Here is a 17,924-nt window from a genome sequence, read left to right on the forward strand (position 1 = left end):
GACTGTTTTTTTAATGGTAGATCAGTACTGAAAAAATCATTTACTGTAACTGTCCTTTACTGACTGGACTTTCTACCTTCCTAACTTATGGTGTTCCTTCTGCAAACAGGAGGACAGGTTGGGGCATTAATACTTAAATTTTATGCATATAAAGTTTTTGTTTAATTTTTCAGTGCACTGTTTCTTTGCGTATACTTTTGTTTTCTTGGTCTCTGAGTGACTGCATCCACTATATTTAGAATAACCTTCTGTGGGAAAAAAAAAGTAGTAACGTATTGAATTATAGCAAGCTAGTTCCCTGCAAAAGCTCTACCTCAACAAAGAAGATAACATGATAAAAACTTCAGTCATGGAATTCAGCAGAGGAACAGAAACACTGCTGTCAAGAAGTGGAAAATGTGCTTATGTAACATCTAGCTGCAAACGGTTACAGCTGCTGTTGATGTTAACCACTCTGAACAGTTCATGGAAGCGCTAAATAAAGAGCTATTCTCAGTAGCAGCTGTCCAAAAAAAAGATAATTTCCTGGTGCACTGGGCTGAGTGCTGGAATAAGGGTTATTAAGGGGTTACTCTGGATTTACACCATCATTGCCAAGAATACAGTTATAGCTCGGTCTAGTTAATTGTCCTGACAAGGATGCAGAGCTGGCCTGGTTAAGTAATTAGACCTGTAAGGGAAAAGGGAGTTGTGTGGAAGGAACTATTGCATTCAGATATAATGAGCTACTGTCGCAGTGGAGTTATCTTTTGTGGAGAACAGCTCTGTCTGTGAACAATGGTTTATTCTAACTGAAACAGGAACTTGTATCTTGCAGTATTTCAGAACTATTTGGAACATTCATTTCAAAGGGCGTGGAGATTTTAAGCAATAAAAAATACAGTAAAACATTTTTAGGGGCTGTTTTTCAGTCACTGATCCTAAAGTGTTTCACAGCTCTAAATCACTATCCTGTGATAGGGCCTGAGCCTGTGCTGAGCAGGAAGATTCATTTTGTCACCTCTATTTCATGTATGTTGTAAGAGAAGGGCCTGGGGCAGGTTTCCACATTTCAACTTGAAATCATGAGGTGGCCCTGTGTAGGACCCATGACTCCATGGGGCACACACTTAGCACCGCTAACACGTGCTCATAGAGAAGTAGTCCAAATTTGGCCAAAATAAGATGGAGTAGAAGAGACTCAAGGTATTTTGAAATGTCATAAAATATGAGGTGAAAGGATTATGCTGTCCAGTTTTTCCTGCTTTGACTTTCTGGAAAGAGCTTGCCACTGTTCTTTGGCAACCAGTGCCAGTGTGATGATTACTGAGTAAGTACAAGATTTGCTTGCCATTTCCCATGGTGGAAGATTTCCTGCTGCAAAGCTCTCAGACTTCTGCTGTTTTGTGTCAGATGCAAACCCAGTGTGCACAGAGGAAGAGAGAGCCCACACCACATCCAAAGCAAAAAGCAAATCCCTCAGCCCTGCAGGGAGCCTTTGGCAGCTGAGTGTTCACAGTGCCTGTTGTAGCCACACTTACTGAAGCTGGTTGTTGGTGGGGAGAGCCCTGAATTTAGTAGATTACAGAAAGCTTTGTAAGCTGTTAATTATAGAATGCACTATTTGAATGGCTCTTAAATGGCTTCTGAGATTGACTCACAGTGTTTTACTTATTTTTGCTTACACAGCCCAGCAATTTTCCCTACAAGGAAGAGATTATGTCTCTGAACCCTACGTGTCTGGTTGTGATTATCCTCCTTTTCATAAGTATAATTTTGGCTTTTAAGGTAAGTGCACTGTTGTGTATAAAGTCCACTTCTGGTCATGGGTGGAATGTCCCTTGCTGGGACTGGGTAACTATACCCCCAGCAACCTATAGGAAACAGGGTTGCAGACATATGAAAAAGTTGTGAAAAATCTCATAGACAAATACAAGAATATATAGTCCACAAATGAGGAAGTGTGATGCTTGTAGGAGGAACTCATGGCTTGTGAATCCTCTGAAGCAGTGGACAAGGGAGAGCCTGTTGAAACAGACTTCTTGTTTTTTCAGAACATGTTTGGTAGTGTGTCTCATTAAAAACTTTAAGAACCTCCCTAAAATGTGTAAGGAGAAGAGAAAAGGTCACCTCACTGACTGTAGCTAGGGAATAAAGATAATTTATCAGTCTTTCCAACACTGCAACCCATGCAGTTCTGTGCATTCATAAGAGATCTGGGAAGGGGAAGGAAATCTAGCAACATTTTCTTGCAATGTGATTCAAAATGGGGAAAAATATTAGTCAAGAAATCTTTGCAGGAGAATCTCATGGGATGGAGTGACTGAACAACAAAATGGTAGAGAAACTCAGTGGTAAAAAATTCTAAGTAGTGGGCACTGAGGAAGCATGCTCTTGTTTCACAAACACTGCTGTGGACTCTGAAGTAAGAATGACCACCTGTAAAAGGGGCCTTGTAGCTGTTACAGATAGACCTGTGAAAATATTAGCTTAGCTTATTTCTGGTCAAACAAGTAAATCAAATGCTAAGAATATTAAGAAAGGAATAGAAAAACCAAAAAATATAAATGGTATCATTTCTTAGCCAGTTCTGATGCTCACCATCTCTGGCAGCATGATTTCCCTCCTGGTGCCCTGTCTCGGAAAGAATTCTGTAGAGCAGGTAAATAAATCCAAGCAATCTCTCCTGGGAGGAGCACCATAAAGAACTGTCAGACCTGGCAAGAGAAGGACACAGGGCATGAAAATTTATTTGCTAACTTAGTGGGTGAGAGGCCTGCAGGTGGCAGGTACCAGGCAAAGAGGAGATGTAGCATCTCCCAGAACAGCTGGAAAGGGCTCCTGTCAAACCACCGCATCCAGGTTGACTGTCCAGTGCAGCATCCCCCTCCTGCTGTGGGTCAGAAGATCAAAAGGAGCTCAGAATAAGAGCAGACAAATTAACATAGGAAAAACAATCACCTGTGGCTCCTACTAGTGCCCTGAGCATTGGACCTCTTGTAAAATATGCTGGTGTGTTTGCCCTTTTCTTGCACCCTCCTACGAGTTTCTCACAGCACATTGCTGCTGGTTTTGTACTTCTTGTGTGGGACTTTATTTCAGATTAGTCTTGCTCTCTCTACAAAGCAGTTTTGCATTAGATTAGAGAAGTCCCAAAGAGTCACAGTGACACCAAAGATGTTGCTTCCAGACAATGCATATGACATATACAGGGAATGTTACTGTGGCAAAAGAGGTAGATTAGGTTATTGAAGCTGCTTCAAAATTGGGGAAAGAAACCCAACAGATAGGGTGTATTAAAGTGCTGTTGGAAGCTGTGCTCACTCCTCAGCTGTGATTTAGCAATAGAGTTCAGCTTTCTGGCCTTATATGTTCACAACCATACAGCTGATTTTATTTGCACTTCTAAGAAATATGTGTGAATTTAATAAATCCATAGATTTTTGAGGTTCCACAAGGAATGTGTTCTAAAATATTTCTCTGATGAAACCAGCAGCTTGATTTTACCCCACGTGGGTCTCGTGTTTCATTGACTAAGTATGTCAAAAAAGCTTCAAGCTTCTTAAAAAAAAAAGGCAACTAAAATTGGAATGGCAAAAATGCTTACTACAGAGACAAGAAACTTAAGAAATTATTAGTGCCAAAGACTCATTTTGTTTTTAAGTGGTGAAACATATTTTTTCCAAGAGTGTATGTGGCTTATATGATGCTCATTCTAGCAATGTATTATCATATAAATGAGTCACAAAATATGTGACTTACACAGAAACACATGCTAAATTCCAGTTAGCATTTTCATTTGAATTTCTTATGTTTCCAGAAGAGCTGCTATGCAGATTTACAGAATCTGCTCCATCAAATAAATGCCGAACACACACAGATGCATCACATTTCATCTCTGATAGACTTAACAGATGGTATCACATTTATGTATTGAAACTGGAAAGGTACTGTGTATAAAAAAATATGCCTCCTCTCCCTCTGGAGTTCAGCTAGAAACAGGGAGAGGAACCAAAACATTGTGACCTAGGAAAAGCTACAGTAGGAAAAGCTGCATTCAACAGGCAGGAAATACTAAACATAATCACCTAGTTCCTCAGAAATATTTGGTATTATGACACTTTTGGTTTGGGTGAAGCTACACTCAGAGAAGAACTCTACTGAGCAGAAAGCAAGATTATGCAGTATTAGATGCTGGATTTGTGTTTTGCAGTCTTGGTTTTGTGAACAAGAGAGGGTGGTAAGAAAGCTAACCGCACACAAGCATTTGCCTTTCTAGTCCTTTATCATTTACTTGCATCTGAAGCACCTAATGTAGGAATCCATAAAGTTAGAGGGTCCTATATTGGTGGGAAAGAAAGACAGGCCTCCGTGCAGCAGAGTTATGGATATTGCTGATGCATCTTGTTAAGCTGTAGTGAAGACGTGAGGAATAGAACAATAGAGCTATGTATTAGCGATTCGGAATAACTTTCTAAGTTGCAAAAAGTTTCTATAGCAAGGTTGAAATTATGAATAGGGGTTTATGCTTTGTTTTCTTATAAATGAACAAGCAACCATTGTTTTAACTCCAGCTACGTGTGCTTATGTTGATTGGATAGAATCACTGTCAATATGCTTTCTCTCTGTGTAATTGGGTAGGATGAGTATTTCGTGACTTGTAACAAGTGAGTTTCTTTGGCTTGCTGCCTGGATGCGAACTATCAGGATCTTTGCATAGACAAAACCACGTATTATATAGATTCTGGAAAATAAACGGTTCCGACACATCCATCAGTGGTCCCGTCCCGTTCGTGTCTGGATATAAACTGCCGGTGGAAATGGTGCTCCTCATGTGAGGACAAAGGGTTAGACTAGAGATTAAAAAAGAAAATTCTTCAACGGTTCGGTGCACCTAATGGGAATTTCAGGTGGTTTCACACAGAACACTTTTCAGAGTACACCAAAGTACATTATTCCATTCATTGGCTTTGTCTAGAAACTGAACTGGAGTTGCATATCATGAAACATAGATGTTTCCTATCTGGCTGAGGAAGGACATCCATCAGCACAAATGTATTTATATGCTTGTACACAGGACTTCAAATTGCATATAGCCAACACAGTGACTTTTGAATTGTATCCTCTGCATCTGGTTTGGAGAAGAGGGCCTTGGTTTCCTCCAGCCAACCCCAGCTTCTGAGACAGAACAATTGAGGCTTCAACCTCCACATCATGGGGAAGCTCCTTAGGCCCAAATGAGCTCAGATGAGCACAAACATAATGAGCCAGATTAAACCTTTTCCCCAGGCTGTCCCAAGCACTCTGCAGCTTCAGAGTATGGCCTCTTCCTTGGTCGTTCTCTTTCTGAACAGTAGGTAGGAAGAGGTAGCTGCCAGTGTGATGTGTTCTCCATAATATGCCTGTAAGCTGCATCTCCAAGGTATTGAGCCCAGAGGTGAGACCACTCTGCATGTCCTGGTGTCCTCAGCAGATGGGAAAGGATAAGAATGAAGTTCTGTGTTCACCCTGAGAGATTTGGGATCTCAGTCCAAGGGCATTCTTCCTGGCAGGGGGAGAGCCCTGCCCTCCACACATCACCTGGCATCTGGACCTTCCTGCAGGGCTGATGGGGCAGCAGCTGACACCATGAACACAGCCCCAAGAGCCAAGCTCTGCTCCCCACTCCCAGGAATGGCCAGTACACAGCCACGAGGTTGCCACCTGTTCCACAAAAGCCTAGGACAAGTCCCAGCACTGATGATGACAGGATAGTTATGGGAGAATCATCTCTAAACCAGGGGTCAGTTGCTTTGTATTGCACATCTCAGTGTGTGTGACTGTGAGCCAACAGCTGATGTCCTGGCCCTGTAAGGTGTCATATAAAGTCTTGCAGACCAGTGGTTTGGTTTAATATTAATTCTTTCCAATTACAGCATTTCTTTCAGTTCTAAGCAGTTGTTCTTATACAACCCTTTTAAACTCACAAGATACACATTCTAGTGTGCTGAGAAGATGGATTTAATTCCAGATTTTATCAGCATGGCAACCCATTGTTTCTCTCTCTGTAACACCAACATGGGAAATGCATGTGGTCAACTGCCATTAGCATAATTTGAAATCTTCATATAAATTTCAGTTTGTGTAGAGATCTTTATCTCATTTTCATCAGTTACTGAAGCCCATCCTAGCTCTGTAAACAGAAACTTCAGAGCATCTGGGGAGTCAAATGGGATTCAGTGCAGGCAGCTACTAACCTGAGGGGGCTGTGTTGGGTCTGTGGTGTTCACCCTGCACTTGCTGCCAGTGAGGGGTTACCCAGAGGGCTGCTGGGACCCAGATCAGAACAGACTTTTCCTTGCTGTGTTACAAGAAGCAGCACAATACAACAACCTCTAATTTCCACAAAGATGCTGGTCAGTCTTCTGGTCAGGCATCTGATGAGCACAGGTCTGCAGTTCATTTCTGTTGTTATGCAGCTTAACAGGTGAGTCTGCAACTGCAACAGTGAGAGACAGGGTGAGAAAGTTTTGTGAGTTTCAGATCCTTAGGGTCTCAAGTAATTTCCCACCATCCAAAGGGGAAGACTAAAAGCTGGCTGTTTCTACATTCAGCCGTTTTACTCACCTGTCCTTTCTCATGGTGGTTGCTTGGGGCTGCCTCCCCCAAAAGGTGTCACTGTCTGTCACCAGTCTATGCTGTGGTAGGCAGGAGATCCACTCAGGGTGGATTAGACCAAGAGAGGCCTTTAATCTAGGGCCAATTTCAAATGTGAACATTAGTATCCTGAGATAAAAATCAATATATTTATATACTGTGTCCAACCACACATTCTAAAGCAGTATTAGAAACCTCAGCCAAGTCTTTCAGGAAAGTAAATTGGTAACTGAATCAGGAGCCCCATTTAACAGTGCAGCAGTATTGGTAAAAATAATTATTAGGAATGAGCTAAATAAAGTTCCAGGTTGAGGAAAACAAGTTTCTGTGAGTCATGGTTGGCAGGCCAGCAGCACATGTCCAGAGCACTGGACAGGGACATGCTTGGAGCTGCTGCCACTCTCCACCCTGTGCTGGTCAGTGTCTCATGTGGACCAATTCCTTGGTGTGAGCTGGTGATGACCTCCTTAATTCAAGGAACATACCTCACTCACTGAGAGACAGCCTGTGCATGCAGAGCTAGGGTTCAGAGCTGGGAAAGCTGTAGAGGTTCATTGTGGGGTTAAGTGTGTTTTATTCACCACATGGAATGAGAGCATTAAGAAATAAATCTCCCACTTGCTGCTCCCCAATAGGATTGTATTATCCAAAACAGGGCTTCCATCACTTTGGATTTTGACAGAAGGGGTATAGAAATAGTTTTGCAAATAGATAGGCTTAATGTAAAGGGTTTCTTATAAAGACAGGCTGTGTCCCCACAGAAGTGTACTATATTCAGTCTCTGCTCTGCACTGGCTCTTAGGCCTTTCCCAGGTTACAGTATCTGAGCACTGAAAGCTGGTGAACTACTTATTACCACTTTAAATTAAAAATGACATTTCACTTAATTCTGGAAGAGATGCAGTTCTCCATGTATGTGCCTTTACTTGTTTCAGTAGCCTAGGGTAGGTTTGCACAGCCAACAGCTTGGTCTGCAGAGCCTGTCTGATCTTCCCTTGGGATTTAGCTCACTCCAGAAGCTTTTTGCTCTCTCCATTTGATGGGCAAAAGTATTGTCAAAGTCTGCAACAGCTGTAAGTCAATCCAGGGTGTGTAAAGTGCTGTGAAAAAAGAGGAAGCAAATGTACCAGATTTTAGCCAGCTCAGCCCTGGTGGAAAAAAAAATTTCCTGATCTGCAAGCAAGCCATCAGTGAATCACGTGGCATCCTGAAAAACACAGCTCATGTGTGTCAGCTCTGGAGACAGAGGAGGCACAGGGCAGCTCAGAGGGATAAGAGGCTTTTGGAAGGCCATCAGTGCAAGTGAGTCACAAAAGTATGAGTCACTCAGTGAGACACACATGCAAATTCAGTGCTGGCAGTTTAATCTACATGTGTTAGGTTTATGGAAGAATTTCTGTGCAGACCTACTAAGTAAAAATATAAGTTGGGCACTATCAAAACACAAAGTTCTCCTCATCACCATCATGTGTGATTACATGGGTGTCTTGGTTTGAAAGAAAACAAAAGGAAAAACCTAACCTCCAACAATGGGAAGCAGAAAGCTCCAGAGAGAACTGCTTTAGTCCTGCCAGCTGTGATACTGACATCCTGCGGATCTGACTCCAGCTCCTCCACATCTTCCTGCCTCTTATCTTCCTTCCAGTCACTTTGCTCATCTCTGCTACTCAAACTAAAATCTCTCCTGCTTATGAAGGAGGTGGTGGCTATTTTGCCCAACCAGTTAAAAAAGTGGAGACAACTAGTTGTTTGACAGGAAGGAGCACTACCCAAGCTCCAAGAACAAAAGCAGTGAAGTTTATGATCTTGCAGTAGGTTTATTGCTGCTATTACTGGAAGATTTGTTTTACACTGGGAAAAAAAACCACCAGTATTTTTAACAATGTTTAAAATGTCAGAAATAACTTCAGATGTCAATAAAAGCTTTTACTTTGGCAATTTTCTCCAGTCAGGCAAGAATACCAAGACCCAGACAATTCCAGTCACATGGAATACATTGATTTAATAAGCCCCCTTTATATATTGAAAGCCCCAGTAAGGTGTCCCCAGACCCTTCCCAATTCCAAAGAACCCCAAGGCTATCAGTATGAGGAATGACATTGGATTACTCACAGAGCACCCAGGCATTCTCACAGTCACTGCAACCAGGCAAGTGACTGTCCCATGCTTCTATCATGCTGATGTTCATATTTATAAAGAATAGAAATGTTCTATCAGAAAAACATGCACGGTTTATTTTCTGCACAGAATAATAAATCCCTTTTCTTTGCAGGGATACTTGATAAGCTGTGTGTGGAACTGTTACCGATACATCAATGGCAGAAACAACTCGGATGTGTTGGTGTACATTACCACCAATGACACTGCGGTAAGGATGTTAGATGGCAAACATTTCTGTACTATTATGCATTTAAAGGCTTTATTTTATGTTTCTGACTCTTTAGTTAACCACCTTAATTCCTTTGGCAGTCCTCATCCTGTTGATGATGTTTGGACTAGAAACTCAGGGGACTGGCGTGCAGTGGCTGCAAATCACATTTATTGCTAAAATGCTGTTTTTTATTTTATGCACATTATCTGTTAATCATAAACTACAGTTTATCTTGTGGCCCCAGGAATTACCTCCAGTTCTGAGCTCTCCAGCTGTGTGATGATCTGGACTGTGGAGGGACTGATTAGGACTCAAGGATGCCATGGTCTACACCTGATGTGAAATTCTGATTTATCTATAGAAACTGTGATTTAGGACACTTAACATCTGGTGTAGTGTTTTACAGACTCACAGAGAGGAGCTAAAAGGCAGCAAAACTTCAGTGATTCATTTCCCAGTGCATGATGGGGTTTGTATGGTAAGGAGACCAAATGAAACAAAGATTAACATGAAAGAAATTAATAAACAGATTTTAACCTCAAAGTATGGAAGGCATAGGTTCACTTTATAGTAGTTTAGTGCTTCCATGCACATGTGCAAGACATGATTGCTAAGCTTTTTGCAGAAGGCACTGAAGGACTATGGGAAGAAAGGGTCTCTGGAAAAGAGCCAGTTCTGTTTGCAGTGGTGTTGCCTTGGAGCTGCTCAGTTCCACCCGGGGGCTCTGTGCCAGAGCAGCCCCTGGGGTGACCCAGGGCTGATGGAACAAGGCTCTTTACACCATTTACATAACAGAATGAGAACAGCACAGACTTGGTCCTCTGGATCATCTGGGTAAAATCCCAGGATTGCCTTGCTCAGGTTTTCCTAACTGTGGGTGGTCTCCATGCACTGAGGTTTTAGACTGTCAGCTGTAATCCTTTGGAATGAGTGATTCCCATGCAGCCACAAGGGCTTAGTAAACCATCACTACTTTTGCATGAAAGATGTAACTCTTGCATAGTTGTCTTCTATACGTGAAGCTTTAAGAAAATCTTAAGAAGTTTTACAGACCATGATCACAGCTGGCAACCAGGACATTTAAGTATAAAAACATGGATTTGTTGAGAGCTAAGAAGTATTACTATTTTCTTTACTGGAATCTACTTTGAATAAAACCAGGAATTTTATGTGAAATGATTTTGATAGCTCTTTTGTTCAGCCTGCAGGTAGTTGTAACTCAGCTTCAAATGCTGTTAACTCTACAGCCCACAGAGCCAGCAGGCTCAGCAGTGGGAGAGTGTCAGCTGGATTATCTGGGAAACTAAACTTAGTTTTTAAAAGTTACATTAAAACCACCTGCTTCACTGCTGCCTTCATAAAACAAAGGACTGTTTTTTAGAGATGCCTGGCTACCAAAGCTCTTCTCAGTACTTTTGTATTTGGTAATAACCAAATGTTTCTGTGGGAAAAGGAAGCCCTTTTATCCCATTCACAGATGACATTGTTGGACTGAGCCTTTAATTTAACTTTGTTTATCTTACTCTTAGAAGACATCCAAAGCAATAGCAGCTTGTGAGAATGGTTGTGCATTCCTAGCTAGGGCTCTGACCATTGGACTCTTTTTCCTTCCCCAGTATTTACACTTCTTTAATTTTAATAAGGTGAGAATCTGTTCCTCTAAGGTATGATGCATCTTTTTAAAGAAGTTCAATAAGATGACATTAAATGAGAAGGAGCTGTTTGGGAATCACTCAAAAGAAATCACTCAAAATTTCCTCTTTGTGAGTACAGAAAGGCTCAGGAGGAAGGCAAGAAGAGAGTCACTAACAGCCTGAGTTTTGAATTATGTATTTGAGGTGGAGGCAAGCTTCATTCAAACCCATGTCTGACTACTTCTTTGTAGTCAGGGTGAGCACCTTCACCCTTAGGTGACACATTCCATATCCATCTCTTTCACATCCTTCCCTGACAAACTCCATGGGCACCCACCAGCACCGTGCACTCAGGGTTGTGATGGGGGAGCTGATGTGCTCCTGAGCAGCCTCTTTCTTTCTTCTGCTCTTTGCTGAGCTTCAGAAGAAATTAAAATGTGTGGGGTTAAATCCCCATCATTCTCCACTGTGAGTCAGAGGACAGTTCTTTCCTCCCTTCACCCCCAGGAATCATAGACTTAAGGAGATTATCTTTCTCTGCATGTATGTCTGCATTCCAAAACATACACAAACCCCTCTCCACATGACCATAAAAAAATGCAGGCACAACACTGTTGGTTTAAAATGGTTTCAAAATGAAGCATGGAAGAAAAGGGCTTTGAAAGTGAAATACTGAGGACCTCTGAGAGTTTAGAGCTCTTGAGGAAACTACAAAATTTTGAAATGCTGTGATGGGTTAGTCTGTGTAATTGTATAATATTCTCCCAACATTCAAGTGTACTTTTGTATTAAAATGATGGTTTTTCATTTTTATGAATGCTGGGAAACTTCCTGCAGCAGGGCTTCTTCATACCAATATGCCTTTAAATCATGAGCTGCAAGTTTCTTAACAAATACGAGTCAATCTCTGCCCTCTTTATTGAAATAAATATGCCATTTTTAGAATCAAACCTGCTACCTGAATTCCAACAGAGCTGCAGGTCATACCTGCAGGCATTCTCATCTTCGGGGATGTTTTTTGATATGTACTTGTCATCAGTATTAGCTAAAAGAATCTGTACAAATGGAAGTAGAAATCTAAGCTTAAATATGAGACTGGGTGTATTTGCTACAGTTTAGAGTAAAAATTTTAAGTATTATGGAATCATAGAATCACAGAATGGTTTGGGTTGGAAGAGACCTTCAAGATCATTTAGTTCCAACCCCCTGCCATGGGCAGGAACACCTTCCACTAGACCAGGCTGCTCAAAGCCCCATCCAGCCTAGCTTGGAACACTTCTGGGAATGGGCCATCCACAGCTTCTCTGGGCAACCTGTTCCAGTGTTTTCCCGTCCTCTCAGTAAAGAATTTCTTCCTAATGTCTAATTTACACCTGTCAGTTTAAGGCCATTCTCCCTTGTCCTATCACTACATGCTCTTATGAAAAGTCCCACTGCAGCTTTCTTGTAGACCCCCTTTAGATACTGGAAGGTGCTATAAGGTTTCCCTGAAGCCTCCTTTTCTCCATTTTTGTGGCCCTCCTTTGGATTGCCTCCTACAGGTCCATGCCCTACTTACGATGAGACCCCCAGAGCTGGATGCTTTCTTCTTTATGGAAGGATTTTGTCTTAAAATCAATCCTGATTGTAGTCTGAATTGCTTCATTGCTTCATGCTCTGTTGTTCTCAGCACAGAAATTTCCAGTTAGTTCCCCTGGTCAAACTGGTTCTTATAAATAATGCTCATAGATCTGATCTGTAACTAACCTTTTATCAGCTACCAGATAATCTGATTTTTGTCACTCAGTGTAAGTGGTTTAAGCCATCCTTTTTGCAAGTGTGCCATCTGGAGCAAACCTGTCTCCTCCTGCTGTAGGCTGTGAATGGGAAACTCCTGCTGCCCACTGGGTGAAAGATCCTCCTTCTGTGACCTTTGATCAAAATTTGGCACCACATGAATCTGCCTGGCTTGGCTCCATCAACAGACTGTGTTATGACATGGGAGGGCCAGCTGATGCTGGGCAGGGGAATGGCCTGGACCCCAGGCAGGGGGAAGATGTGACACTCTTATGCTCCTGAGGACCCAAGAATCCAGCTGTGTACATTAGTCACAGCAGAGTCTCTTGGGAATATGGATCTCCTTCCTCCTAAGTGTTTTTCCAGTACTTCTCTCAGTTTCTGGAGGTGTCTTTAGGAGGTTTTGGCATGGCAGTAAAGTGGCTGCCCTGCAGTAATCTGAGGATTGCTTGTCCCACTTTCCCAATCCATAGTAGCCGGAGGATTGTTTTTTCCCCTTTCCCAATCTGGGATTGCTTTCTCCTGCCACCTTCTCAAACGCACCATGGATGAGGGTTAATCTTCCACACAAGTTTAAACTGTCACAATGGTACCATGGAAATGTTCATCCAGTTTGGAGAATTTGCCAGTGTACAGGTGCAAAAGATAACCCAAAGTTAGACATTTGTTCTCTGGAGCAGTAGCAGCTCTATTGTGCTCTTGGACAGCCAGGGGATTTCATCTGTCTATTTTTAACTCTCACTGAAGCCAATCAGTGGAAGTTTCATCTCCGGTCATGCTGTTAGTGGGGATAAAATGTAAAGCTGTAAATCTCTCTTCAAAGTGGGATTTAGATCTTTATGTGCTTTATAAAATCGCTTCAATAGATTTTATCTTACATACACTTACCCACAATGGTTAATAAGTTACTTTTTTAAAAATGCAGATACATTCCCGCTGTGGACATGACCTCAACTAAGTAGCCTGCAATTAATTGGTCAACACTTTTGTTTGCTTTCCCTTTCTCAAAGCAATAGGAGACTTATTTGAGAAGTGCAGAAAAATCATCCATTCCTGCTGGATGATTTCTCTGAGCACAGGAAGAAATTCTTCAGTAAAGTTGGAAGAGCCATTCTTTGTATAATTGTGTTATTAATTTGATGATTAATTTGGCTATGGACAGAGGGAAGGACCCTTAGACTCATGCCAGTTAAACAGACCTGCAGTGTGAAATGGATCCCAGAGACGGATAAACCATAGCAAGAGCTCTTATTTCTGATAGGTACTTTGGAACCTGTGGTTTCCAACTGCTGAGCCAGATTTGGGATGGTATGTGTCAGAGTAGACAACAGCTCAGAGAAAAATTCTGCTTTAAAAATGTTTTCCCTAAAAATCCTACAAACTTCTCAATGCTCACCAGGTAGCTGGTCTTGTGTGGCAGTTTGTGTGCCACAAAGTGTTACTGGGCCGCTAGATCACAAATATCTTTTTGCAGTGAATAGTAACCAGGGAAATATTTTAAAACGAGCTGACACCACAAATTAATATCCCTGGCATGACTCTCTGAGTGCATTCAGGGCCTCCAATGGAGTCCAGGCAGAGGACCCTTGACTTTCCTTATTGGAAACTGTCTGGTAAAACCTGCAAGAGGAAAGGCAGGTAAAGCAGGACATAGAGAAGAGGAAGAAGAATCAGGGACAAGAAATAAAGACTAAAAGTAGAACTACCCAGTGCAATAAGTAAAGGGGATGGTTCATTAGTAATCCAGTGTAATAGTCTACATGAGACCTAGAAATGTGGTTTAAATGCTGGAGCTGTTTTTCTTCAGAATTGCACTTTGTAAACATAACCACACAAGCAATTTCTTTAATGAGAGAATCTTCAAAGGGCTCAAGAGCCACATGGATGCCATCATTCACATCTTGGTAATATGCACGTGCCACATGTGCAGTTCTTCCTCTTCTGTTTGATTCTGAGTTGCAGAAAAGTATCGTGACAGTCTGTATCTGCCAAACAGCTCTTCAGCTGCTCCAGCATTTCATATTCTACTTGCAGTGAAGTCCCATGCCTTGTCAGCTGACTTTTAATCTTAGTGAAGAGATTGGTCCTTTATTTTTCTATTTTTTTTTTAACTTTCCATCTTACCATCAGCTCTTGCTTCCACTTTTTCCCTGTTTATGGAAGATTTTTTAAATTAAAATCCAGCATTCCCTGTGGTTAGAATTACTTCATGCTGCCTGTTTTCTTTGTTGCTTAGTGCTATAGGCTAATTGCACTTCTTGTTATGGGTCTCAACTATTATTAGGTAGCTGCTGTCAGAAGCCAGCTGTACTGTTTGGAATGGACTATTAACAGTGTCAGTTTGGGGCAAATACCCTCTTAAGTTCAAAAACAAGATTTCCAAAACATCTTCATTTGTCATGGCAGTTATAAATTTACCTGTGAGCTAAATTACAAGTTCAAAATATACATGTTTATCTATTTTCCTAAGAAGATTGTAAATCTGTATTTATTTGCAGTTGACATATTGGAATTTGGAACTAACATGTGACAATTTGTGAGAGATTTACAATAAAATAGACAAATCTGTTCTCAGTGTTCATAATTAGATTAAAAAGAAGACATGAAATGGGGACATGTAATTTAAATCTTCCAAATCTTTTTGGGTTCACTAATTGGGTATGTTGCAATGTAGGAAAAAAACAGTGTTTATAAATTTGCAGCGTTTCTTTCTTTAGTGCTTTTTATCCTAATGGGATTGATTCACTACCATCTGACAGCTGCTGCTTTTTGGGCTTCAAAACACAAGTCAAAGTCTTCAGTATAATTCCAAAGATACATATCAGTGCAGCAAAAGTCAATGACAATTTAAATCCCTGTTGCCCAGGGTGTATGGGTGTTAAGCTGAGCTGTGTGTGATTTTCCAGGTCAGGCTCAAGTCATAGTTACACTGTGCACCAAAGGACACGGGAGGTGAGAATTTGCTCAGGCAGGTGTTGCTCAAACAGGGAGTTGCAGCAGGGTGTGAGAGGCAGAGTCCCAGCAGAAATGAGCCATGCTGGGGCTTTTTAGCTGTAGAGTTGGCCTGTGCAGGAGCCCTGCCCTGCTGCAGAGCTCTCCCCAGGCGTGGTCTTGCTGCAGCTCCAGCACTACCTCATCTGGTGTCACCTCATCACATCCTCCTGCCTAGCACAGCCCTGGCCTTGGCCAAGCAGAGGAGGAACTCCTCACACATCCCAGTCCCTCCTCCCCAAGGCTCTCTGACAAAGCTCTCCCAGCCCCACAAAGCGCTCAGATGCTGAAGAGCCCCCAGCTGGGTGGGGGGAGTGGTGACAGCTGGTGGCTCAGGGTGGCTGTGTTCTCTCTGAGATGGCCTGGAGGCCACGCTCCCTGCCAGGGAGGGGCACCCAGCTGCCCCTGTTTGGCAGTGGCCAGGAGGTCTGTCTGTCCTTCTGTGGCTGTTAATGGTTTCAGCTAACTTAAGGGCTTTAAGTCTCATTGCATTTCACTTTAGTGGCTCCCTTAGAGCAATTGCGCTCTTCCCAAGCATCCCTTGGGACTCTTTATGGACACAGGGCTGTCCACTGTGCTCTGTTCCAAACTGCACAGCACTTGTGGCTTTGGTCCTTTGCCTTATGAGCAGTGAGGAAAGCAAGGTCTGCTTTAAATTAACTCTGGGACAGACACTCAGCTTCAGAAAGGGCAAGGCTGAGTGGGTGTTCATCCACCAAATTTAGAAGATCTGCAAAAGTTTTTGGGAGTTTCTGGCTGACAGGTGCTTTACGGTTGTGATTTACTTACAGTAATAGATTTTTTTTATACAGACAGGAGCTTTTCCAGCAGCATCTGTAATGTAAGCATGGCTGTGATAACCACACTCTTGGGAGATCATGAGTCCTGTTAAACAATTTGGGTGTCCTATGTAAGCTGTACCCAGCCTTCTGTCTTGTTAACACTTGAGTGGAATACACAATGTAATTGTAAAAGATAAGGTTAGCAAGAGAGGTAGTTTAGTAATTAAAAAGTCCACTGAAAGAATAGTGATCTCTCACAGTTTTCTACACTCAAGACATCAATCATTTGTTACACAGAGTAGAAGTATGCTTCAATGCCTTCAGTACTGATGATTTGTAGACAAATATATCCTGAGAAAGCGTGTGCTCACCCAGAAAATGCTCATTTTGAAAACAAAAAAAAGGAAAAAATTGAAAAAATAATGCTATTCTACCTGTACACAATCATGATGTACAGCTAGAGATGCAGCAGTATGAGGCTGACCAAGATGTAGCAAAGATGTCTGTGACCTGAAGAGGGCTGTTGCTCCATGCCTCTGAATGGAGAGGGTAATTGCACCATTATTCTGCATGACTTTTATGAAACTGCACATGATGAAACAAGACAATAACTTCCTCAGTTCAATTTTCTTCCCACACAAGGGTAATCACAATCTGTCCCTAAATATTGTTGTATCCTAGAAATGTATACATTTATTCATCTTTCTGGAGTGCTGAAAACATTGTGCTGCTTCATTACAGAATCTCATAAACTCATGTAAAGTTTCCTAAATAGTGTCTTGGAGAGCTGGTGGCTTGGAATAAACAAGCAGTTTTTCCAAAGAAAAGCCATAGCAGCTCTGACTTTGCACAGATGATTTTGGAGCACTGAACCCTACTTCTTTGCTGAATGGGGTTATAAATTCTCTCTGAGCTATTCTGCTTCCAGTTACTCCATCTGCAATCGTTCTAGTGTGGTTTCTAAAGGAAATACATACATATAAACATGAAAATACTTCCTGTTCACGTTGAGAGGAAGATTTCTTGGGATTTATTTGAAAGACAACATGTAATGAAATCCTTAAATGGTAATTAACTAGCATACTTTGGACAGATTTTCAAGCAAAAGCATCCAAATGAAACCATAACAGCATCTGTGTATGAAGCAAAGTCAAACATTTCTCATTTAATATTAAATAAGATTTGACTCACATATGAAGCTTTGGTTTTGGCCCTATACCCAGGCCTCTTCTTATCTGGGGACAGGGTGGAATCAAGAGAGGAACATTTTTTCAGACATTGCTCTGTTACTTCCTCAGAAACATTTGCTTTGACTGGACTCATTTGACCAAAGCATCCATTTACATTGTAAATAAGCACATTTGAAGTAGATAGTTACAAGCATTTACTTACAAGAATTGCTTCTAAAGGGCAGTTGATTTCATGGGAAGACCCATCTGACCAGGTCAGGTGGGTGAAAGTGCCTGCCACTTTCCTGAGCTCAAATGCAGGTCAGCTCCCTCCCCAGCGCCTTTCACATACTTGGTCTTGGAGCTCTCCCTTCAGCCTGGACCCAAAACTGTCAAGTGGATTTCTTGGTATGAGGAAAGTAAGTGGGACTGCCCTGCAGGGGAGCCAGGATCCTTAGTGAGATGAAAGAGGGCAGAACAAGAGAGGACCCAACAGAGGTCCTTACAGTCATGAGTGGCAGAGGGGGTGCTCACTGACTTAGAAAGGAGCTAGGGGACACTCAGTGAAACAGCTGCTGGCAGGTTT

The 17,924-nt window shown here is 42.0% G+C and overlaps 1 protein-coding gene across 1 annotated transcript in view; it reads left to right on the plus strand.

Annotated features, from left to right (window-relative positions):
- The window catches only part of LAPTM4B (lysosomal protein transmembrane 4 beta), a 59,959-nt gene that overhangs the window by 31,899 nt on the left and 10,136 nt on the right, over positions 1-17,924 (plus strand). Inside the window, exons 5-6 of the mRNA XM_030944017.1 lie at positions 1,669-1,767; positions 8,888-8,983. Coding sequence (XP_030799877.1) covers positions 1,669-1,767; positions 8,888-8,983 — 195 coding nt within the window. The remainder of the gene's footprint in view (positions 1-1,668; positions 1,768-8,887; positions 8,984-17,924) is intronic.

This window comes from Camarhynchus parvulus, chromosome 2, assembly GCF_901933205.1.
Source record: "Camarhynchus parvulus chromosome 2, STF_HiC, whole genome shotgun sequence".
In the NCBI taxonomy this organism is placed as follows: Eukaryota; Metazoa; Chordata; class Aves; order Passeriformes; family Thraupidae; genus Camarhynchus; species Camarhynchus parvulus.